Consider the following 26,106-nt stretch of genomic DNA (forward strand, 5'->3'; position numbering starts at 1 on the left):
ATGACCGGCTCTCTCGGTCTCTCGTGCGCTGCATGGCTCGCGCGAGCGCTCCTTGTGTATATGTATTCCTACTCATCCTCTTCTCTTTTCGCTTCGTCCCTCTCGCACACACATACACACACGTCTCGCCAACGAGTTGGCCAAATAATTAAAGGATAAAACCCTTATGGACGTGTGAGCTCTCGCGTGTAATCGGATGCTGATGTAAGGACACGTATTTTACCCTGAATTACGCGCTCAATAAATAAAATACGTTTACATGGTATGGAAAAAGAGACGCGTTAGAGTAAACCTCGATACGTGTAGCTTTTGTCAAGTAATCCCTTCGAGTTTCTCAGGCTCTTGCCGGACTTGTAATATTTATATAAATGGACGTGTATATCATCGACGAGCATAAAAAGAAAAGAACATTTTTATTAAAACGCTTTTATAGTTAAGAAGTAGTTGAATGCAATGAATGTCAAAGTCAACGATTATGAGAATAAAAGTGTAAAATATCTTCTGCTCGAACGGGCTAATTCGTTCATAAAAAAAGAATTATCATCTCCTGAATGGACAATAATTAATAAATAAATAATTTAATTAAACGATCACTTAGTGCAGAAAAATATTTAATTGAATTGAGACTCCCAGAGTCAAAATTGTTTTTCCACCAGTCTTCCCTCTCGGGTGTATCTCATACGTAGGTCGCATAGCTGAGAGAAACATTTCCTTTTCTCTCTTTCTTTCTCTAATTCTTTCTCTTTTTACTGCTGCTGCAGCTACAGAGAAAACAATTTATCGGTCAACATAAACATAAGGACATTTTTAATGCTTGATTCCACGAGAGCATCAGCAGACGCGCGCTCATCGTACACCTCCACCGCTACCACCAGAGCCGACGGATTAAGTGCCCTCTCTTCTATAAATTAAGAGCTTTTCTCTCTCTCTCTCTGCGCGCATGTATGTATGCCACATGCGACAATCCACATGCCGCATGAGCGAATGTGTGTGCCCCGTACGTTTATTTGTGTATGTGTGTACACGTGCGTGTTGTATCCATGCGCATGTATACGTGCATAATGTATGTATAGCTTATAAACGCTATGGGCTTTAACTCACCTGTTGCTGCCTCTTGATTCTCTTCCCTCCCTCTTTCATTCGTTTATCTATTCCTCGCTTATATCGAGCCCGCATCTTGTTGCTGCTCCCTTCTTCTCTCTCGCTCTCTCTCGCTCTCTCGCTGCGCTCAGCACGCAAATACTTTATTAGTCTCCCGATGTAGAATCGTAGAATTTATGCGATAACAGGTTAAAGTTTGATGGATAATATGTGCCTGAGTGCCTATATTCACGTGCGCGTGATTTCTTTTGTTTTTTTTTTTTTTTTTTACTGGCTCTGCCTTCTCTTTCTCTCGGTGCAATGCTATATACGCAGCTCGCAAAAAAACAGAGAAGATAAATAAGGTAGGCTTGAACTGATGATGTAAATTTCTGCTTTATATCTGACTGTACACTTGCAGCGAGTTTTGTTTATGTCTTTATTTTCTCCTCGGCTCGCTGTGTGTTTGTTTATAAGCAGAAGGCGTGTATTTGTATGTTGTATTGGTAGAAGGCGATATGAAATTCGAATTGATGTACAAGCTTCTAAGCCACCCGTGCGGAATATTCATATATTGCATAGGCATTTCTCTTATAGCGGCATATCAAACTACGGTAAAATTTGACACTTTTTTAAGAATTTTATTATCCATAGTAGTTCTCCTTTTTAAAGGCCAAAAAACATTTTGTACAGAGTGGAATTATAGTACAATTTGTAAAGCGCGATTACAATTTTTGTGATACTTAAACACAAACACATTTCAAGTTGTGTTAGCTTTAAGTTCAGCTTACTGGGCTCTCAGTCTGAATGAAAGTTTATTGAATACACAAATCAGACGTTGACTGAAGCAAAGAATAGAATTCTGATATATTTAGTAAAATTCTGATATTTACTTACGAGTTTTGCTGAAATTTCATCGTTCGCCATCTATTGGCGATTTATCAATCTAAATAGTATCTCAAATTATGATAAGCAACGTAGTAATTTTTCGTATACGACATAGTTTTTTTGAAATGTTCATAGTAATATTGGTTTGTTGTATGGTAATGTTTCTTAAAAATGTAGTAAAAAGTTTCAAAACTAAAAATCTTACATTAGTTTCTGAAGAACACGGTAATTTTAATTATGCATTATTTCAAAATCAGCTATTTTTTTAGAACAACTTGAATAAAAAAATATATACATAATCGCTGATTATTGTGAAAATCATCGACATACTTTTGAACAAAAAGATTTCTTATTTATTTTAAAAGCATCAAATTACCATAGTGTCAGTGTACGAATATAAAATTTGCTGAAAATTCGCTGTCAAGAATGAAATAAATACTAGGTCAATCCACTTACCACAAATGAGCAGTATACATTTTACGAAGCCCGTTACAAATTTCATCTCGTCCATCAAGATTTTCACCAACGGCGTCGCGACGCACCGTACGCGCCTTAATACGTATAATTTCGAAGGTGTACAACGGCCTAATTGAATTTCAATAAACGTGGCTGCGTATACACACACACACACACACATATACACACAGCAAAAACCTGTGCGTGTGCACCTGTGCGTGCGCGAAAAAAAAAGGCCGGGGACAAAAGCATAGAGATCGCGCCCGCAAAGTTGAAAGCCTGCTGCAATGCAAAATTTGCATAATATAAGTGCGCATAATGCGGCCTCTTGTGGATGCCGCGCCAAAAAACCGCTCCTGCACGCGAAGGCGCGTCGTCGCAGTGCACACACACACACACTTGTACATTATCCGTACACGTTGTAGCGCACGTGTAATTGATTGAAAGCGGAGCGCGCGTACGCTGCAGCTTCTGTAATTTATGACACTTATGACTCCGACGCAGGGGCTTGTTTTTTCGATATTTTTCACGCCCTGGAGACTCTCGTGGTACACACACACATACCGCGCGCACGCCTGACCTGACGATTATTTCATTGCAAAACGTACGTACACGAACAGATATTATACACCGCGAAAGCTCGTGCGTAAAAAGTCGGCGAAGACATGGAAAAGGAAAAAAATATTTCTATTAAAATAGAATTTTTCATCGAGCACAATAGATCCATTCATTCGCGCGGCGCGGCACCAACGACTCATCTAAGATCAATTATAAAAGGAATCGAAAGCCATAAATCTCGCCACGACGACGACGACCTACCTACCTAGCTTAGGCTGCCGCGCGCGATGCAAATGCCGTGCGTGTTGTTATAATAATGATAAAATTACGCGCTCGCGCAACGATCAAGATATCCATGCATATTTAATTAGCGCATTACGCGTCGCTCACGCGTGCAACAGAGGAGAAAAACGATTTTCTGCGAATCCGTCTGCGAATCGCACCTTCTTTTGCCCAATATAATATATTTTATTGTAACGATTCGCCGCAATTGCATTATGTATATCGCGATGAAAACTTATTTCCTGCGCGTGTGCGAATAATATAAATATATTTGTTACGAAATCACGCCCGTCTGGGGGTCTGTCTCTGTGTAACAGTGTGTACTACTGTTTTGTTGTTTTTTTTTTTTTGTCTCTCTTTCTCTCTCTCTTTTTACGATTATAACGAGTGTGTGTACGAGTCGCGCGAGCGCGAGGATCGAGCCCACGCACGATCGCGCCACGATCGGCAGCATTATAGCGCTAGAGCTACCGTGAAAGTACAATTTATACCGGTAATTAGACTTTTGTCGCGCCCGTCTGTCTGTACCTATACTATATACATATATGTACGTGCTCCTTTTCGTACGCGCAATTTGTTGGATATATATTGCTCTTGTGCTTGCGCGCTCGATGAATAGAATGTCGCAGCTATATAAGCCGATTTCGTAAGTGTAGCAGTGCAGACAGTACTACTACTGCTACTTGCTATATGACTATACTTCTGCACACGCAGTGGCTCGATCGAGACTATAATGTGTTCGCGTCGCGCGAGTAGTGTGCGATTTTTCGATTTTTGATGTGAGTTATGTCACATGCGCGCCGCCGTAGCCCAGGCCCATAATCTAACACAACGAGCCAGCGAGCAACACTTAATACTCTCGCGCACGCGGGCGCATATAATATATACCAGACAAGTGTTGAAAGACCTGGTTTAACGAACTAGTTTATCTATTATGCGATATTCCAAAGGAAAGGAAGTTAGATCGGAATACACACACACACATGCGCGCGAAATTCTTCCGATCGAGTGTCGATATTATACAACGTATGTGCGCGCGAGCAGGGCAACGCTATATGTATACGCAGCAGCGTGTACGTGTACTCGAACTCGCGAGCTAGGATATATTCGATTTATCGGTGCATCTTTCTCTCTCTCTTTCTCTCTCCCTCGCCGCCCCCACGTATTGGCTATTATATTAATTCTCTCGAGTCGATCGCGAGAGCGCAATAGAACCGGCCCGCGCGCGCGCGCGAGAACAATGATTTTGCGAGCGAGCTCGAGCGGCCGATGTGGTACTGATTGTTTGCTGATTTTATATATGCACATTTTTGTTGCCCCAGCCAATGTGCTCTGATCTCGATCCAGCAGCCTCGTGTGTGTATACACCCATGCGTGTCTGTGTGTGAGTTAAGGTGGTATTAAGTGATTTTGATTGTCTCCATCGATATATAATATATAATACGCTCGCGCGTCGCGGATCGCGTACATTTATGTATGGGTATTGTTTCACGCGGCCTGCAAGTATATAGTATATATATATACGCGTGCGTGAAGAGACTTTTCTTTTGTAATTGTTTTTCACGCCCGTGGACTCTTTCCGCGGTGCGCAGCGCGCGCATCTCGATATTATTATTGACCGTGCGCTACATTCAGAGCCGCGTGCGGAGCTATATCTCGGACGTTTCAACGGGCTATTCATCATCGGAGTAATTGTTACATACGCGCGGGACGATTCTTATAAACGTATAGCTGTATACAATGATTTGTGCGCTCTGTATATAACGTAAGGAACAAATACAGCGTGCGAATCGGTCGCAGCTACATCTACGGTTGGCTCGAGGAGTGATATTTAGGGTAATTGGGACCTAATCCGAGAGGATTCTGTCGATTGTAAATAAACCCGAAAATGACAAACGTGTGCTAAATCGAATTATATCATCGATACCCTGGTAGAAACCCTCAACATTAATATTGACTTAATGACCAACAAATAAACATTAAAACTTTTTAAATTTATAATAACATTAATTGGAGTTTTCGTTACGATTGTGGCACAAATATTAAACGCATTTCAAATTACTTCCTAAAAATGACAAGTTTACTGTTTCAAAAAATTTAGATCATTTTCCATTACTTTAGGCCTCTACCACTAGATGGCGAGTACGATTATCTGTAAATCTGCAAGTGGCAAAGTCAAAATAATTGTATATAAGTCAAAGCACAGTTTCAAAACCTTAGTTACAACATGCCGAGTGATAATTTTTAGACCGTTTTTAGGTTTTCTAAAAGTTGACGAAACGTATGGGTTCGGTGCAAGTTTTCATAACTTTGTCATTGAGACACGGTCAAACATTTGAGATAAATTTTTTCAAGTTTTTGAAATGTTGGGCAGAAATTTCAAAAAGTTCAAAAAACTTGAAAAAACTTGGGAATATGTGGCTCAAAAGATTTTCAACGTTTTTCTAAGCCTTGTCGCGAACACCGTAACTAACACACTCTACTGAACACAAAAAAAATTAAATCACTTTAATAAGGAATGATCTATCCGCATCTCTGACATATTTGTGTTTATCTATTTTAAGCGAGGTTCATTAAATGTTTAAATGAAAAATTAAATTAAATTTAATGATCCCCGTGACACGTACAACATAATTTGACAATAAAATTAGGAAAATAACGTAACATTTTTTAAGTATTTATCCATGTTTAAAGGCGCTTTTGTGCTCAACAAAATTTTTGTTGGGCAAAATCTAGCCATTAGATGTCGAGCATTTCTAGCTTGGTAAAGATTGGTGAGTAAAGATTGAAGCGTAACAACCAAGTGTGTATTTGTAATTTACGTCGAGACGAAATCTCGCTTTGAAGTCAAAATAATTACAATCGAATAAACGCGTGGGCACAAATTTTCGATTAGAATCACGCACAAACACGCATGCGTATCTCTTGTCTGTGTGCGTGCGTGCTGGACTACGACGCACTATATACAGGCTCAGTGCAGTACTCGAGTGCGCGCATACTTTGATCGATTTCTCTTTTGCAGCTTATAAGCTGCTGCGATAGATGTATACATTTATATGTGTAAGAGCCTGTACGTGTGTACGCACACAGTGCGCGGCAAATTTCCATAAAATATTCGCTTTTCCGTTATAATACACGTGCGCGCAAGCCGATTGGAAACCGATACCCCGAGTCGCGCAAAGCGCGAGAGAGTCCGCGCGCGAGCTTATGTGCGCTTTATAAGCGGGTTCCTTCAAAGGATATCACCACACACACACATTCGTATTTATACAGTTGGTAGCCGACGCGCGCCAACAAATCATCTTTATCAATCCGTGGTGACACGCACGCCGCGGTAAAAGCTATATGTATATGTGCGCGTGCATATGTGTGTGTGCAGTTTATACCCCTTTGCGCGGCCCAAGTTTAGATAACGCACATCGAGAGCCGCAATGGGCAGCAGCAGCAGCAGCAGCAGCAGTATGCGGCAGTCTGCTCATTCGAATTCAATAAACAAGCAGCGTCATAATCAGATATGTTTGGCAAACTCCGAGGTATAAATCAGTTTGCCCCCGAGAGCGACGAGAAGAAATTTGCCGTGATTTTATATAGCAAAACTGTATAAGGCTCTCGCGCTCCACAGCGTTACACGTATTGTTCATATTATAAGAACGAGCGGCCTTTGATTTATCGACGCGTTAAGAAGACTATTTTACTCTTACTCGTTTTTATCGATGGCGTTATTAAAGAAGAAGATGAAGAAGAGGATCGACGAGGAAGAAGAGCTGCGCTTTTTGCGTATATATACCGAGAGCCGCTACTCGAGCACGGCACGCATGCACACGCGCACACGCGCATTATCGATAAGATTTTGACGATCCGCGTGGAGGGATTTATTAGCGACCGAGAGACGACGACGATGATGAGATGCCGCGATGATATTACGTGCGTGCGAGCGAGCGAGCCACTTTCCAAAGCCGCGCGAATTATTTATTCAAAGCGATATCGTGTGCCAGTCGGCTCGATGCTGCACTTGGCACTTTGGATGATTCGATAACGATTAGCATCTTGATGAATTTACGGTCACGCGCAGTTGCGGCGGCGGCGGCCGAGATTTAATGAAGTTATGCTGCTGCCACTGTGCTGCTGCGTGGCTTATATAAACAATATTTTGACAAGAGCCGCGTATAAATTAGTCGTGCTGCAATCAGATAATCCAGTTTTATATATATTTGTATATTATACACTGCAGCGCCGGCCGCACACCGCCGCAGTACAATCGCGCATTTCACTCACACGCATCGTAATTTTGCATAAATTCAAGCCCTGCGCTGCCGACTCGCGTACACTTACGTATTATGCATACGCGAACCAGGGGCGGATCCAGAACCAAAGTTTAGGGGGGGCGATAATAAGAAATTTTTTTTTATAAGTTACAAACGTAACACCAAAATTAATCATTAAGATAATTACCAATAGTAACCAAATCAACCCAGTTAAAAATATTTTTAAAAAAAATTAAGTATGCAAACCCAAGTAACCTCAAGTAACCAAATAGATCCAGTTTGTGTAGTTTTAATAATTAAATATTCAAACCCAAGTAACCCTGTGTAACCAGAGTATCCAAATCGATCCAGCTAGAACAGCTTTAATGATCAAATGTGTAACTACAATAAACCCAAGTAACTAAATTGATCAAGTTCGTACAATTTTTGAATAATTAAATAAATGCAAACGCAAGTAATCCCAAAAAATCAAATCAACCCAGCTCGTGCTGTTTATTTATACGTAAATCCGCAGAACTTCTTCAAATAATTTAGGGTCAAAATTCGAGAATGAATGCTCACCTCTGAAATTTTCTCATTTTTTTAAAAAACTTTACAAGAAATAAAAAGCATCCACTGTAATTCAATTTTCACGAACGCTTTGTGTGATCTAGTGATAATTATGGTTTCTACTTACTATATAGTAGAGAGGATGTGGTTAGATTGCTCCTCAAAATGTCCACCTGCCCCTCCACAATTTTCAAAAATGTGAATTTCACGTGATTTTTGCATGATTTTCGCATGTTTTTCACCTTTTTTTAATTATTATTTTCTAACTGCTCCTCAAAAATTCCACTGATCCTTCACTGCTCCTCCACCGTAAATCCACCGGGATACGTGATAGGTACTTTTATATTAATACAAAGGTACTTTTATACATAGGTACTTTTATAATACACAACAAAATATTTCATCGAAATTTTGTCAATTTTCAAATTTTTCTATCTTGGGCTATATCTATCGTATCGACACGAAAGGTACCGCAAAATGTTTAGAAAATGGTGTTGATTTCAGCTAAACGAGGGATTTACGTACTATAAATGGTACCTTCAAATCGACCTACAGGGCGCAAAATCATCGTAAAGAGCTCTATTTCTTTTTTAAATTACTCGTTGAAAAGAGTACTTTGCGATGGTGTATGTTATATTTAAACAAAATATTACTGTGGTACTGGTACACGTTCAAACAATCTTTTTTTTTCAGTAATTTTACGTGTTGCGCTAAAATACTACTGGTAACTCGATATTGACTCGAACCTTATCATAGTATATATGGATTTAAAGAGGACAAGATTTCCAAGGAATCAAAAAAAAATCGTGTCGATACGATTGGTCTGGGAGTGGGCTACCTTCCCGTAGGAAACTATAAGTGGATGGTTGGAATAAGATGTTATCGATAGATTTTGACCCGCTGAGATAAGAACTAGTATTTACACGTGTAAATACAAGCGTTAATTTCTAATGTGGTCGATATGCACTTTGAAATTATAATATTTTCAGTTCATTCACGCATAAAATTAAATAAAAAGAGTACTTAGCATATTGGCAGAGAAATATGCATAACCGTCAGTGGTTCGTAAAATGTTCTTAATAACGAAAGGGATAAAATATTCCGAGACAGTTTCTGAACCGAAACCTCTGCACAAATTACAGCAATAAAGCCTCATAATTTTAAAAAAGCTTAAATGGCGGTATCACGACTAAAACTATTGCGAGTTGTGTGATGTGCACAGTGTGCACTGTATCTTAGGAAAAAGTATATTATCAATGATCAAGTTGAATTTTGACTCTCAAAAAGAGTCAAAGTTCCACTGCATGAATGGGTAATATCGATTAAAATGCAGGCAATATTATGGTATTACAAAGCTGCCAGTTAAACTCCCAATCGGTTAAAAACCCAAAAGTTTAAAGGATTTTGGAGAATCGTGATATTTTTTTGCAGTTTTCACTATTCAAAAGCACGTCGAGCGCAAATTATACTTTTTGAAAACTGTTGTCTGGAAGAAGTGCGAGGAGCGCAGTTCATACTTTTTAAACGTGTTTCAAGCGCAGATTACACTTTTTGAAAAAATGGTCACCGCAGAAAATGTGTAAGATGCGCAAGCTACCGGTTTTGGAAATGTGAAATGAGTGCTAAAACAAGCGTAGCCTATGCTTCATACATCTTTTCTGCTATATTGCGTTTTTACACTTTTTTTTCTGTGACGATTTTTCAAAAAGTGTAATTTGCCCTTGAAAAACTTTTGAATCGTGTAAATTGCACGAGTTTTCCACAGAAACTTTTACACTTTTGGGTTTTCATTGTAGATAAACTACAGCATGTAATCATTGCGATCCAGCTATTGAATTTTTTCTAATTTTTTATGATTCCACATTTGAAAATCAAAAAAAATGGCACAAGCTGAGTATATTCGGATACATACTATAGTTTATCTGTTGTCGAAAAATTTTGAAAGTGTCTGGTCACTTCGATTATTTATTCTTGCATGTTGACGAATAAAAAACCACGCGATCTTGAGCAATTTAGTTACTTGGGTTACTTAGGTTTGCATATTTAATTATTATAAAAGACAGGAGTTTGATCGATAGGGTTTCTTAGGTTTCTTACAGTTACTTAGGGTTACTTGGGATTGCATATTTAATTATTTGAAAATTGCTTGAGCTAGGTGGGGTTGACTGCTCATGGTTACATAATCAAAGATAAAAAAAATGCACTGACTGGGTCCTTAGGGGGGGCGATCGCCCCCATCGCCCCCCCCCTGGATCCGCCCCTGACGCGAACTCGGCATGCATTCGTCACTAGATTTATTTCAACCGTGAAGCGCTCGAGATGCAGCAACAGCAGCAGCGGCAGTACGTCTCGAGCTACCGGTATTACCGCAAAAGAAAGAGCACCAATGTTGCTATACCGGCTGCTTACTAAACTTTACGCAGTTAACGATTTTAAAAGTCTCGAAACACAGATTTTAATTAACAGCTGTGGCTGGGCTGTGCTATACTATACGGGGTGGACGGAGAAAAAAAATTTCCCTCTTCCACTACTGCCTACCTCTAGGTATATACACACACATACACTAGACGCAATAAATGTTTCCGCCAAAAGTCGCTGATGTATCGTGACAACAACGACGACGATTACCACGACGACGAGACTTGCTGCGCTCTAAAGTTTAGTGTTTGCTGCTAATGAGCATCGAAGCTCTGTCCTCTGTCTCTCTTTCTCTCTGTCTCGAAGCCACAGCCTCTCTGCTCGAACCGCGTATAGAAACAGCCGCGCAGTGCGTTGTAAGTGTACGAGATATATACCAAAAAGTGTGCGCGTTGCTGCTATATACTCTCGAGGCGCAGAGCGCCGATTCTCTATTGGGATGTAACGAGACCAGATCTCGTTATCGACGCGCACATAGCGCTACACTCGTGCAGCAGACATAACGTTCCCGGCCCCGAGACTGCGAGAGCGATCCGCAATTATCGCCCGCATGTTTGTGTCATTATTATTGTCGTATAATACGGTGTCCACCTGCCCCTTTTTGGCGCGCGACACGATCAGCTAGCGTACACATTTACAAACACAGGCGCGCGAGCGCAGTGGCAATTGTACTTTTTTTTTGTTCTCGTTGCCGCGTCCATCGAGTACACCCGGAAAATCGAGAAAAAACAACCGCGACTTTTTATGTACGCGAACGACCCGCGATGTCCTTTTATGCATATAATGGCCCTGCGATTAATTAAAATTTTATCTCATCGATGAGCCAATTTTTTTTTTTTGCTAACTATTCGAATAGTTTTTGTCGCGATCGAGCTCGACGCGTCTCGTGCGCGGACGTCGAGGTGGCGTTCGATCGTGCCAATTTTTTTCGACTCGCACAACGAGGTATACAATTAAACGTATACGTATACGATAGTTGCAGCGACATTTCTCCGCCGCGATCGGCGCACGGAGGCCACTTTTCATAATTCACTTGACGATTAATAAGATTCGCACATAATTACGCGGTCTCGCGCGTATTGGCCTCTCGTTCGCGGCCGGCAAGAACGAAGCGCAGCAAGAAAAAGTAAAAATGAAAAAAAAAAATAAAAATACAGCCGCGCTCTGCACATCGATCTTACGGGCACATATAGCCGGTCACTTTCCCGCGTTACAACTGCGCGCAGCTCTCTTGTATTCTCAGAGGGCATTTTTATGCTCGCGCACATATATATATATCGCGCTCGCGCGTGTGCGTGTATGCGTATATATAACGTTGTGCAGCCCGACGATCAGCCACAACGAACGCAGAGATCGGCCAGGAGAAAGAGTTGAATGTAATGAACTGCTCCCTCGAGGTGGACGCGGAATAGACGATATACGGGTGTAAATGGCATCTCAATGATCGTTAGGCTTTATCATTTATATTGTATGTAATAGATTCGAAACGGCGGTGAAAAAGAAAACTGCGCGCGAGCCGCGGCATTTATTTACTCGTTCGATCGAAATATTTCGCGCTCGCTCGCGCGCGTTTTTGTCATTAAAATACGAAAAAGGGAACAAAAAATGTCCCGTATAACCATTGGGAAAATTACAAATTGCACCTGCCGCGCGCGCGCACCACCGATATAATATATTAACCATATAATACACGTGCGAAATGAACTATAAAATCAATCTCGCTCGCGAGCCCGAAGTTGACCTCGCACGTTGCACATAGCAGCAACACTTATAAACCCGGAGTGTACGAGTTATACAGCACGTGCAGGATCTATAAACCATGCGGAATGAAAATAGTTTTTTTTTTGTACCCTCGATTCGTGTGTGTTGCACCTTGCTCGCGAGAGAGAGAGAGAGAGAGAGAGAGAGTGAGAAGCGCGAGGATGATCTTTAAATTACCACTGCGATGAAACGTTATACGCTCGAGAACTTTACTCGCATTATGTATAATAATACGGGTACCATAAATATAGTCACCCTCTGGCGCACACAAAATAAAGAGTTGTCACACCCGACCACTATATATAATATAACTAAAGATTTTCTCCTGAAAATAATTCTTGCCTATTTCAAATAGACGCTACATAAAAACTGATCAATAATCGACTTTTGTCTTCTTTTTCTGTTTTACAGTCTCGCCCACTCTGCCACTAGCCGACATAGTCAGAGAGCGGGAGCAGCACGAGCGCGAGCGAACGCGCAGACACGCGGACAGCAGGTCGCCGGCGGGCGACGCGGTGGCTACGACGACCACGACGACGACGACGGCTGCGGCGGCGGCGCCCCATCGTTCGAGCATACCTCCGCCTGCGTCTCATCACCACCATCGTCATCATCATCCGCATCCGCATCCGCCGCCACCAGCGGCTCCTCAACACCATCATCACCATCAGGCGACGCGAGCCCGAGCGGAGCGAGAGCGTCAGCGAGAGCGCGAAAGGGAGCGCGAGCGTCAGCAGCAGAGCGTCTGCTCTATCGAGGCCGATCCGGTTTTCGTCTCGTCGTCCGCGGCTTTTTTGGCCTTGCAGAAAATCAAAGAGGCTTCGCTGTGAGTACATGATAATATTGCCCGATATGGCGAAATTAATTTATCCTTTCCTCGCGATGAACATGTCGAGCACAAGAGCAAAAGAAATAATGATAATGCAAACGGTATAACCCCGCGTGTATACGTTTTGCGTATAAATACTCGAATGACGAATAACTCATCTTTGCGGAGTAGCTACGTACGCGTTTCGGTGTTTGTGTCTACTGTAGTTTCCGCAAAATCATAAATAACAATATCAACGCACCCGTATGCGCGTTCACCGAGTGTATCTCACGTGCTCGCGATGCATAAAGCTTAGACAGACAGACACACACGTGCGCACATCCATAATATCGTCCGTGCACGCTGATCGCGCGGCCGGCCCTAAAAGGGGGGTGAAAAATGCAAAGTTAAACAATAGGCACGAAAACAAGACCACATCAGCGCGTCCATCATAGAGTACGAGGTTCTCTCTCTCTAGTAGAGGTATAGTGCGCGCAACGCGAACAAGCGCGCACACACGCGGCTAAAGTCTGCAGTCCTGAAGAGGCTCTATGCGGTATATATATGTGCATGTGTATGTGTATATAAAGGCCGTATATAGCAGTATAGTAGGTACGTCGTACAGAGCCCTAGCCGCGCGCGCGGATAAATTCCGAATGCGCGCATGTCAGCGCATGCCCCCCGTCGCTAGGACAAATGCGCGCGAGAGAGCACACAAGCTCTACTCTCCTCTCTCTCTCTCTCTCTCGTGCGCAGGTAGGCACACACGAGGCGTATCTCTCCGGATCGGCGGCAGAAAAGCAAGACAGAAAAAGAGAGAGAGAGAGAGAGAGGACTGATTCTCCGTAGCAGGTACACACAGACACACGTACGTGTATACATGCGCGCTAGAGAGAGATAGACACACCGACCAGCGAGTGCGGGGGTGGATGATTAAAGTTATGGCTCGAGCTGTGAATATTCGCTTTGTGTTACTGCAGCAGAGAGAGAGAGTGAGAATTTTTCGTTTATATATTATATTCCTTGGAAAATCGACTCGCGTATAATATGTTTTTTCAGACGCTTACACGCGTCGAAATTTGTTGATAACACCTCCCTTCTCGTCCTCCTCCTTCTCCTCCTCGTACTACCATTGCTAATTTTTACTTTATTGATTTTCGTTTCTTTTCTTCTTCTCCTCAGCGGTGTCTACCACAACAAACGACCGGCGCTGGCACCCGGCCTCGGGCTGAGCAGTCGAGGCAACAGCGTACCACCGGTCGGCCAGCAGCATCAAATTGTTAGCGCGGCTTCGGTGGCCACAAACAACAATAGCATCAACAATAACAATAACAATATCAGCAACAATAACAATAACAACACGAGTAACAACAACAACAATAACAACAACGGCACGAGCATCAGCAGCAGCATCGACGGCGAGTGCGGCGATGCCCTGAAGCGGCGCAAAGTCCACAGGTGCGACGTGGCCGGCTGCGACAAGGTCTACACGAAAAGTTCACATCTCAAGGCGCACAAGAGGACTCATACGGGTAAGTCAAGTGCATCGTGCACGATGCGTAGTCGCGCTCTCGGCGCGAGAAAAAGACGTACAACGTGCAGCGGCCCGGCGTATAATACGACGACAAATTACCTTTTGCCTTAATCAGGAGTCACGCTCGCGAACGCTGTACGTATGACCCAGCGCGCAGTCGTGGCATTTTCTCGCTGTACAAGTTTTCGCATTGTTCGCGCGCGCATAAGCGCGTAATGGCGAGGATGGCCCTCACCCCGATATCGTCGTCGTCGTCGTCCACGGCGGGCAAATTTATGTCGCGCGCTCGCGCTCACTGCTCGCTGCTGCAGCAGTGCAGAGACGTAGTATTTCGCTCTCTCGACTCGAGAGCGTGAAAAATGCATTCGTTGTATATATCGTCATTATGATGATTATTGCGCTGCGCAATTGGAAGTCGCATGACCGCGTGAAATTGGGCCCGAGCGCCTTTTAAGGTCTGCCATTACCGCCCGTGCGAATAATGGCTTGTTAAACAGCGTTTCTGCCGTTGCTGCTGCTAGTCGCGACGTTGTATTATGCTTCTTTTTTTTCCTTCTCTTTTTCGCTTTCTCTCGCATTTGTCTTGGAGAAAAAAAAGGCAATATGAGATAAGCCGACGTGCGCGTTACACTATGCGTGCAACAACATATTGTGCGCGAGCTTGCGCTGCTATAGTGGCGTGTCTAAACGTCGCGTACGACAATTTTTCCGCAGACATAATCTTGCCTATAATACGCGGCTGCCAAGAGCAATTAGCATAGAACATTTTTCGATTTCATCCGCGTTCGCATGGTGACAAGCTCGTACCGCGCGAACCAACAACTCATTTTTCTTCTGCTTTCGCTAGCTCAACTTAACCCGTATATGTATGTGCGTGCGTGCGTGTGTGTATATTATATGGATGTCCTCGTGGGCCGAGGAAAGAAAAAATTATTATCATCCCTGTGGGAATCAAAAGTTGCAATTTTCTCGATTCATATATGTATAACGCGCACCGATCAGCGTGAGTATACACCTGTGCGCACTCGTCCGCGCTTATATAGCTGCACGCGCGCATATACATACGCGGTCCCGAGATAGCATCGCGCGCGTCTTTCTTGCCCCGCGTGCGCGTGTACGGCGCGCGGCATCTTTATTATTCAGGATTTGAAATATTAATACTCGTGCGTGCGCATGCGAGAGTAAGAAAGAGGAAAAAAAAACAAGATCTGCGACGCGTGTTATGGTAAATCATTCATGACTTGACAAAAGCCTAAACCCCCTCAAGAGTAAATCCTCTGCGAAATCATCAATCCTTTTGCGCGATATTTATGCAGCGAGTATATATTTTCCAGCTGCCTGGCCAATTGACACGGTTATAATTTAGAGATTAACCCTCTGCGTGGATACACACACGTATGTATATAGCTGCCGGGCGCGCATTTATACATATATGTGTGTGTATAAGAGGCACAAATGCACTCGTGCAAGTGGCCGCGCGTAAAACCGGTTGTCCGGTGAAAATTCAATTTCGTTATATTCTCGCGCTGAATGTGTACTACGATCGTGTGTGTACAAACACTGCTCCGCGGCCCGCGCGCATGTATTTTTCCAAATAAGATAATCTGCTGTGGGGCACGTTTACATATTATGTCCCGCACATATACCTATGAGAATTTAAGGGACTTTTACGGTATTTTCACGCCGATTCTTTGATTGGCGCGTGGGAACGCAGAGAGCCGCTTTTGAAGCTGGTTAATTTTTCCAACGAATTGGATATGTTTGTCACGTGCCGAACAGCCTAGCTGCTCCGCACAGTGCATGCACTTTACGCGCGCGTATTATATTATGCATGCGTATACACCAGCGATTCACGTGGCTTCTCCATAGCGGTTCATCCTCGATATAAATAATTATCCAAAAATTTTTCAAACTCGGCGCACCGCGAGCGAGCTCGTATGTATTATTAAACTCCGTAACAAATGAAATGTAAACACGTTATTATCGAATCAAAGCAATGAGCCACGAGTAATTAACGCTTCTGCCGTGTGTACATGTGTACGCGCGAGGTGTGTATAAATAAGAAAAACGATATAACGCGAAACGTCAGTCGGAATAATTTCTCAGTCACGTGCATTGCCCGCGCGCGGCGCTTCGATTAAAAGGCATTTATCTATCCTTTTAATATTTCACGCTGCAGAGCTCTCTTGGACGCGAGCTCGCGCTCTCCACTCTTGTGGCAGTCCTATAAATTCACAGGTATATCAAGTGTTAGCGTCGTGACCTCGCGCGCGAGCGAGAGGAAGAAAAAAATCAACGCTATACTCACCCGCGCGTGCGAAGAGCGACTGCGCGCGCGAGAAGAGATTCCGCGGTAATCGTTCAAGGTCGTTGCGTTATACACGTATTATACACATCCCTTTGGGACGTATATAACGCGCACAAAGGAATTTATAAAGCTTAGCCGCGCGCCAGCGCACGTCTCAGCCCGTGTGTATAATCAATTTATATTTCGCACCGCGAGCGCTGTAATCGTAACTCGGCGCTTTTAATTCTAACTCGTGTGTGCTTACTTAGCGAGCCGAGCCTATGTAGCGTCCGTCCGTATACGTCCGATTGAATAGATAATAGGTTTAAGATTTAATAATTAACAACGGTTTCCTGCTTGCGGACGTTATTTATTGTCTGCGTCCAATTTTTTCTCTTTGCTCTTGGCTCGCAGTACGTATTCCGGATCGTTCCACTCGACGACGTTGCCGCTGCCAAAAATCAAGTAGAACGCGTTGGTGCCGATCAATAGGCCGAATATGATCCAGAACACGTTTCTCCACTGGCTGAGCGTCTGCTGAGGCGTCAGCACGCCCACCACGTAGGGCGTCAGGATTCCCGTGCACGCGGCGGCTCCGTTGCTCACGGCCATCACAGTGCCGGCGTAATTCGGACTCAGGTCCAGGGCGTTGACCTTCAGGCTCGGAATTCCGCTGCCCAGCAGCGTGACCATCAGCGTGAACATGATCACCGCGGCGACTCTGTCGCACCTCGTGTAGGCCGCGCCGACGATGAACAGGCCCGGCCCGAGCGCCGCCACGGTCGTGCCGAGCTTCCTCGTCGCGGTGATCGAGAGGACGCGCGAACCGATCAGCTTGTCGGCAGCGCACGACATTATCAGGCTGCACAGCCACATGCCGACGTAGGGCAGCGAGCTGAGGTAGCCGTTGTCCTCCACGTCGAAGTGCAGCACGCTGCTCATGTACTTGGGCAGACCCATGGACACCGTGTAGAAGCCCCACTCGTGGCCGACCGTCACGGCGATGAGCGCCCACATGGGCATCGAGGTGAGAAAGTGCCTCCAGGGCAGGGGTGGCGGCCGTTCGTGCACGTGCTCGCTCAGCTCCGCGTACAGATACACGGCCTCCTCGTCCGAGATGTAGGGGTGCTGGCGCGGCGAGTCGTAGCAGCAGCCGATCCAAAAGAGCCACCAGGCGACGCTGCAGCCACCGAAGAAGTAAAACACCACGGGCCAGTCGGCGTGCTTGAGCAGCAGACCGGCGACAGTCGTGGCGAACACGGTACCGAGGGGTGCCCCGGCGTAGACGAACGAGCCGGTCTTCGATCGCTCGCTCAGCGGCGTCCAGCGCGCCAGCATGATGTTGAGCGCCGGGAAGGTGACACCCTCGCACAGACCCATGAGGATTCGGACGATTATCAGGGCCGTGGAGCTGCCCCATTGGACGGCTACGGGGATGCCGACCGTGAGGACGCCCGTCACGAGGATACCTAGGCCCGTCACGTGCTTGGCTCCCCACTTCTCGGCCAGCAGAGCTCCGGGCAGCTGCGTTACGACGTAACCCCAGTAAAACGAGGACAGAATGATACCCTGCGGAACATTTTCCGATTTTATCGTACTCGCGATTACAATGCAAACAAAACTTGGCATTGAACATGCAACTTATAAATGTACCTGCGTGTATTCGTCCCAATCGTAAGTAGCGGAAGTCGAGACATTTTTCTTGACTGCAGATTCGTCGATTGGGCACAGATCGTCCGAACCGACATCGTTCTGCGCGATCGGTTTGGCTATTTCGGTTATGGCGATGGATAGACTGGCTCGCATACCGTAGGCGATGACAATGGCCAAAAAGCTCATAAAAGCAAATATCCATCGTTGACGAATTGGCTTACCTGAAAATAAATCATCGTGAAATGAACAATGGCTCTTAATTTATATTTATGAATTAACTTACAGCAAATTTTGAGAGTGGAAGATGTCATTTTATTCGACTAGAATGATGTATAATTTACAGAAATACGATACACATATCCTCCGTGATTATTTAACGCAGAGGCAAAACTCAATTTACGAGCAGACAACTAGTTCACACTACTGCATGCAGCACGTTTGAAGATTGTTACATCAGTTAATGATTATCCGTAGATAATATCGATATCGATCCGCATTTCTTTCAACAATTATCACGATATCCGTAGTTCAGAGCTGATAACCCGATCGATCGCAAATATAAGAAAAGCCACGAGCGGCAAATTGTTTTTTTTTAATCTTCTTTTTAAATCGGAACATCGAACTCGATCTAATTTATCGAACGCTATATTTATGCAATGCAACGCGCGCAACCTTCGAAAATAAATCGGGTAAATTTCAACCGTAAAATGTCATCAAGCGCTTTAAATATATAAAATAAATCTGCGCAATCAGTCGGAATCTCGGCTATCCTTGGCGCGCGCGCGCGTATATACGTATACAAAACCGCCGACCGGGTAATTGCGCAATAAACAAAAATCCCGAGCCCGATTGATATCCATCAATCCGCGACTTGCTGCGCGAAACTCTCGCCCCTGCCCTTTTTCCCGTCAATCCTCCTCCCGCCGCGAGAGCGATATATGTGTATGCATGCGCGCGTATGTGTGTATGCAGTTTGTGGCCGTCGCAAGTTGTCGGTAATCGTATTGTCTCCTTGCAGTGTGTATGTATATGCAGCAAGATCGATGTATCTGCAGATAAGCTAAATCGCGGCCCAACGAACAAGCGAGCGGCTTCTCTTTCTGTTGGAGGCTTTTTTCTTTTAATTATAACTTCGCTTAAAGGTGTATATGAATCCTAACTTGAATAATCTGAAAATAAGAATTTGACCATTATAAAAATTAACATCAGTTTTCATGAACTTTAAATACAATAAAACTGTTTCAAACATCAACCGCTAGATGGCGAGTACCATTGTATGTAATTCTGCAAATGGCAAAGTAAACATAATTCTTTAAGTCAAATCATGATTTGTAAAAACTTAGCCACACCACTGCACATGGGAATTAAGAAAATTAAAAATTACTTTATAAAGTTTATCCCCATCTTAATTTGCATGAATTGTATATAGTCAAAAAATTATAATTAAAAAACGTGAAACGTTAAATGATACAAAATTATTGAAAAAAACGTTACACTTGTGGCTAGGATAAGTCCAGTCTGATTGCCAAGAGGCGTTACAAAAGTCTTTAGATGAGCATGAAATAAAATTTCAGCTTACTTTGCTTGAATGTATGCGTGAGCTTAAAAATCAAAAGCATGCATCAAAGGATATGCATAAATCATTCGGACTTTCTTCATTACGCACTTCTGTTATTTGATCGTAAATAAATCGTTCGGAGCGATTGATCGACAAGAGACGATTGTTTTTATTTTCTCTCTCGAGCCACCACCTCCTTTTTCGAGCCAAACTATTCGAGGATTCCACGCGGTTTTCTTGACCGCTGGAATTTTGAGCTTTTGAATGAACGAAAACGAAGAGGGAAAAAACGATTTTAAAAATGTTTACGTTCCTCTCGCCTTCGTTAATGACATCTCGAAAGTCGAGAAAATTGCGTCGATCGGAGAAACGATGTAGGTGAAAAAAAATCTGAGGAAATTTAGAAGTAAAACCTGGCAATAATTCTCAGCACGACCAATAGCGTTACACTTTTGTATTTATATTCAGCTGCAGTACATATATAGGAGTCTCGTACAATAGAAGCGAGTTCGAGGAAGATCGAGAGCGAACCCTGTGAGAAAACTTGCACGAGCAAGCGAGAGAGAAGCGGTAGTGTGGCGAGAGTCATCTCGGCTCCGCGAGAGCTCTGTAAGTTCCGATAGATTCAAAGCTTTGCGAGCGACAGCTGTCCGTACGTCCTTCCCAGCGCGATAAAACCTTTCCCTCACTTGTTTCTTCTCTCCTATCAATCGACTATCTAGCTCTCTCTCTCTCCCTTTCTCTCTCTTTCGCTCTCGCTCAGCCGAAGCCACGCTAGAACCTAACGAAGCTGTATACGTGTATGTGAGTGTGCACACGTGAGAGTGAGTTTCCAGAGGGTCACAATGCCGTCGTGTAATATAGAGGGCGCACAAGCTTCACACCCAATTATTGGCGCCCGATGATATCGACGAATGAGTGAAGAGCCAGCTCGATCGATGGCCATTCGTCGTGTGTGACCGATCGACACTGACCGTGCGAGTTTCTTCTTTCTATACTGCACATACACGTATACACGCTCACAGATATATCCGCCCATGGCCGGTTGCGCGCACAAGCGGATCACTTTGTTTCCACGCTGCATTATCTCCTTTTCCCGCGCTCGTGCCGTTTGTTTATATTTTTTTATACATTTCTACTTGTGAGCTATATACTTATATACGTATTGGCTGACGATTCGAAACCGAATGTCGTTTTCCTTGGACTGTCTCTCGAGCTTTCCTGCGGTAGCCGTTTTACCGATTCGATGTGTATATAAACTTGTATTATATATATAAACGTTCCACTGATTGATGTGTACTCTTAATTGATCGTCGATGACCGCTGATAAGGGACCCTGCAGCAGGCGGATACGGACTGTGGAATTTTTTTCTCTCTCACGAAAGATTCCTTCGGAATTCTCCGGGATTGTAAGCCGAGATTTCTCACCGAAATTCGATCGATTTAAGATTCGTCTAAAATCCAATGATTTTTTTTACTTTTAATACCTTTATTAAAAGACTTTATATTGGATTTGTTGTACGTGTATAATATACACTGTATATTACAATGTATATGTTTGCGTGTGAGCAGCACCAAAAAACAATCACAAAAACTTGGTACATTTCTAGTATGTGTGATTTATACATCTATCTAGTAACTTTGATTTATACATCTATTTTAACTTTGCCACTTGCGGATCTACAAATGAAGATACTCGCCATCTAGTGGTAAAAAATGGCGTGGTCAAGAGTAGCGATTTTCTCATAAATACGACAACTTATTCCGGGAGTAACTTTACCGAAACCAATTGAAACTTTTCTCATACTTAATTTTTGAGATATCAAGTTCACGAAGAAAAATTTAACAATGTTTAAAATCGTTGAAAGAATACGAGTAAATTTAAGCCTTAAATTTTTCTGATTATTGTACATTTGCTCGTGTACATTATTTCATTCTTGTAAACGGTGTGTTGCGCTTGCACGTTTCAATGCACGTCGATGGCAATCGATCATGAACTTATACCCGGCTGATAGAGTATAAATCAGCTGTTACCTACATTTACACACACATAGATAGATACTCACGTCGATCTCACGCCGAATCTCATCATCGGCTTTACTCGTGTTTTTATATCGATCGGTGGAAGGACTTCGTGCCTCGCGCCGCTTCATATGATACATCCACGTACGTATGTGTATATCAGCACACCAGTGCAGAGCCCAGAGCATTAAAAATTGCTGATTGCGAGGACGATATTATATAATATTTGTATTATATGCGGCAGAGACACGCGCGCGGGGGTCGTGCGCTCGCGGGGACTCGAGTCATCTTAGAATTCAGAGATTGATACCGACGCGACTCGGGAATCGGGAACAAATGCACTGCGATGCGGGAACTTCAGAGCTATCATGGCAAAAGATGGGCGGCATAAAAGTGTAAGAGGATAAGATCGTGAGTGACGGATATGCTTGTTTCGATTCGCGATTTGTCATTACATGTGACCACATACAAGCGTGGCGTGGCGAGCGATCGTGCGCGCGCCTTTTATCCCCGTGCACTATCCACGCGGGGCGCAAAAAGAGCTTTCGGGAGAGAAACAAATGTATATCGTAGCGTACATTATCGTGCATACGTCATGCATATACAGAAATATATATATTTATTATATGCAGCTACAGATGCAACGAAGCGTATCGAGATTTTAAAATATCCACTTTGACGTCTGTTCGCAGGAGAAAAGCCATATCAATGCACATGGGAGGGCTGCACGTGGAAATTCGCACGCTCGGACGAGTTGACGCGACACTATCGCAAGCACACCGGCCAAAAGCCCTTCAAGTGTCACCTGTGCCAGCGCTCGTTTTCGCGCAGCGATCATCTCTCTCTGCACATGAAGAGACATTAGAATTGTGTGTTTGTGTGTGTGTGTGTCCGTCCCCCTGTGGACACTGGACCGCGACACGGATGTAGCGACAATAACGAGTAACATATATAATGTGTGACGATGAGCGTCGCCGCTGCCGCCGCTTTATCGGCGTCTCGACGCAAAGTATAAATAATATAAATATATAAATATACAAACATATATATTATATTGCTATATTATACATTCGGGACCTGAAGTTATAAAAAAAAAAATGAAAAACGATGATTAGCGGAGACCGCATGTTTTTGTTTTTTCATGATTTATGTAAAATATTTGGTTGCGGGCAATGCTATGAGCAGTCAAAACTAGGACGAATTTCCATTTTTAATTGATTGATTTGAAAAAATGTAAAAATACAAATTTATGAAGCGCTTCATGACAAGTGTCCTAAACTTTTTTTACATCGATACTTCGTGGGATACTTACTGTAAATCTTTTCGTATCAAATCTTCGTACGCAAAAGCTCTTACATTTCATTCGGAAAATCATTTTTGTTTCTTTAAGAAAAGTGTAGATAGATCAATAAAAAAATGACAAAATTAGCGATTCGAATAGGAAGTAAGATCATGGATATCGAAACTTTCTCACTAATCAGCTTTTGCAAAAATGAACGTGACTGTGAAAAATATTCGATAGAAGTATAAAATAATGAGATATTGATTAAACAATGATCACTTCAACGAACGTGATAAAGAAAAAAAAATGCCATAGGTGAATAGTAATTAGGCATTAGAATAGCTATGGAAAAAAATTGACACGTAAAAAACATTCTCCATTCTGTGATTAGAAAATTTTGGCCTAATAAACGAATTTTTTATTTTATACTTGACGTATACGAGTTTAAAAATTATGATTTTTTGGATTTATCGAGGTGCAAGATGTATTCGTCGAGGAAAGAACCGAATTTTCTTTCCGGTATAATAAGAAAATGAGAAAGCAAAGCGCTGCAGGTTCAGCTGGTAAATGAAACGAATATAAAAAGCGTTACTATCGCTATTATGCTCTTTATTCATAATTAGTCTTAAATGTACACGTAATTCCTGTTTTTTAGCCAATTTTTTTGTTGAAAAATTCAAATTCCTAATTTTAATAACGTCACGATGTAAAAGGCCAGCTCAACTAGTCTAGAGCAAATATACATCTTTTTTCACATGACAATTTAAAACAGACGTATTCAATGCAAAAAAAGCATCAAGCCAGTAAAAGCATAGAATTTTATCGTGCACGTTTTTTAATACCTTTGACGAGTTACATTTAATTAAAAGTTGGGATATAAGGAATATATATTTATTGTAGGTAAAAAATATTAAAAAATGTGCATACATATAAGATATTATAATTTATGAATAATAAATTACGAAATAAACAAAACTCCGATGATTCGGAGCTTGGGACTTAGCATGCTCAGTTAAACAATGTAGAAAAAAATACTATCACTTTTATTGAGAGTGTTTTATATATTACGTATACAGTAACCTAGCTTTAAGTAAATCGATAATTATAAATCGGTAGAATGTATAAAAAAAAATATAGAGGGCAAATCGTTTGCGACGTTTTAATGTGATGCACAAAAGAATTTCGCGTTTAAGAGAAGGACAATCAGGAGGTCAACTCGATGATGCGAATAATTATAATCATTTATTTTTATATCATTAACGAGAAAATAAAAATTATATTATAATTTTTCTCTATTACCACTGTAATTCGCCAGAATTTCTAACTAACTATAACTATTTTGCTTCTACAATTTGTTATTACAGATAACTTTAATTGTGTAACAATACGATATTTTAGTTGACAGTTTAAAAGCACAAATATTTTAATGAAACAGTATTACTTATATACGCTGAGTTGAATAGCTGCTCATCATCACTAACTACTCTAACGAATTCCAATTTAAATTTTCTTGCCATTGATAAATTACTCATCATAATACTAAAAATATCTAAATATTATTTTCAAATATAGTAAATTTAAAAATTAAATGAAGCAAAAGAGTGATAAAGAAATACTGTATTTAAATGCATTATTAGTAGTTTTTTTATTATAGTGCCTTCAGATCAAACGGTGCAATAGCTTATTTTAAGAGTAAGACAGGGGATTGTGCCTTGATATGAAAATTTAAAACTTTAATTCAGAACCATCATGTAAATTGGAATATAACAATTTTATCCAAAATAAATTTGTGTGCTTGCATGAATCAGAGAAAACAATTTTTTTTAATGAATTACAACTGGAAGCGCTTATTCAACATTATTATTACAACATTATTAATGAAATTCAATAATTTTCTGTTTAAAAATTATCAAATTTATGCCAGTTTACATATTTGCGAAGTGTAATTTTTTTGTGCTTTTTCTGGTATAATAAAAATTTCATACAAAGAAATCTATATATATATCGCGTCTCCGTGCCTTGTATTAAAAGAAGCAACATTCGATAAGATTTTATGCTATACAAATAAATTTTTCGTTAAGTCAATTGAAATAGTACTGTTGGTACGTTACAACTAATGTTCAATTAATGTTTAAACCTCTTATTATACAATGCCAAAATTTTTTTTGAAGTTAGTAAGTGTTGTGCCAAAAAAAAAGTTTTACTAACACATACGTTGAATTTCATGAAATTGGCCAATCTCTACGTATGATATTATCCACTGTAAAGTTGTTAAATATTAAAAATTGTCAAATCGCAATAAAATGTTAATATATTAATACCATGTTCTACAGATAGTACTATATAAATATTTCATCGCACAAATAAAATAGCTTTTTAAAAAATAGTAAGTTACTCACGCCGTTTTAATTGAATAATCTAACTATTATATTGAAGAGAATGAATAATGTTTTTCTCGTTGTTTAAATTTCGGAAAAGATAAATAATATTTATGATCTTTTTTTTTTAAATTTCCAGTTTATTTTTATTGTATCTTTTAGAAAAAAAATTACTCAAAGTGACCTATCAATCTCTTTAATATTCACATTGAGCAAATCGTCTGGGTAGTTATACAGCTAATACTTGCTTGCATTGATACATTTATAAGATAAATTAATTTACCTATGAATAAACTGCTATAGTAATAATCCAACAATGTATATAAC

The 26,106-nt window shown here is 41.8% G+C and overlaps 2 protein-coding genes across 3 annotated transcripts in view; one reads left to right on the plus strand and one right to left on the minus strand.

The window, feature by feature from the left end:
• LOC106660164 (dendritic arbor reduction protein 1-like) overlaps positions 1–23,163 on the plus strand; it is a 299,915-nt gene extending 276,752 nt beyond the window's left edge. For both annotated transcript variants that reach the window (XM_023459314.1, XM_014383026.2), the window contains 3 exons: positions 12,669–13,083; positions 14,248–14,597; positions 22,812–23,163. In XM_023459314.1, the coding sequence (XP_023315082.1) occupies positions 12,669–13,083; positions 14,248–14,597; positions 22,812–22,984 (938 nt within the window). In that variant the 3' untranslated portion in view covers positions 22,985–23,163. The remainder of the gene's footprint in view (positions 1–12,668; positions 13,084–14,247; positions 14,598–22,811) is intronic.
• Positions 17,245–18,953, minus strand: LOC106660162 (sialin-like). Its single transcript, XM_014383024.2, has 3 exons — positions 18,823–18,953; positions 18,540–18,760; positions 17,245–18,455 (listed from the first exon to the last, which is right to left on the minus strand). The coding sequence occupies exons 1-3, from the start codon at positions 18,848–18,850 to the stop codon at positions 17,253–17,255; spliced, it is 1,452 nt and encodes a 483-aa protein (XP_014238510.1). The 5' UTR covers positions 18,851–18,953; the 3' UTR covers positions 17,245–17,252.
• Positions 23,164–26,106: the final 2,943 nt, after the last annotated feature.

The sequence above is a fragment of the Trichogramma pretiosum genome, unplaced genomic scaffold (genome assembly GCF_000599845.2).
Source record: "Trichogramma pretiosum strain Unisexual culture from Peru unplaced genomic scaffold, Tpre_2.0 scaffold44, whole genome shotgun sequence".
Lineage (NCBI taxonomy): Eukaryota > Metazoa > Arthropoda > Insecta > Hymenoptera > Trichogrammatidae > Trichogramma > Trichogramma pretiosum.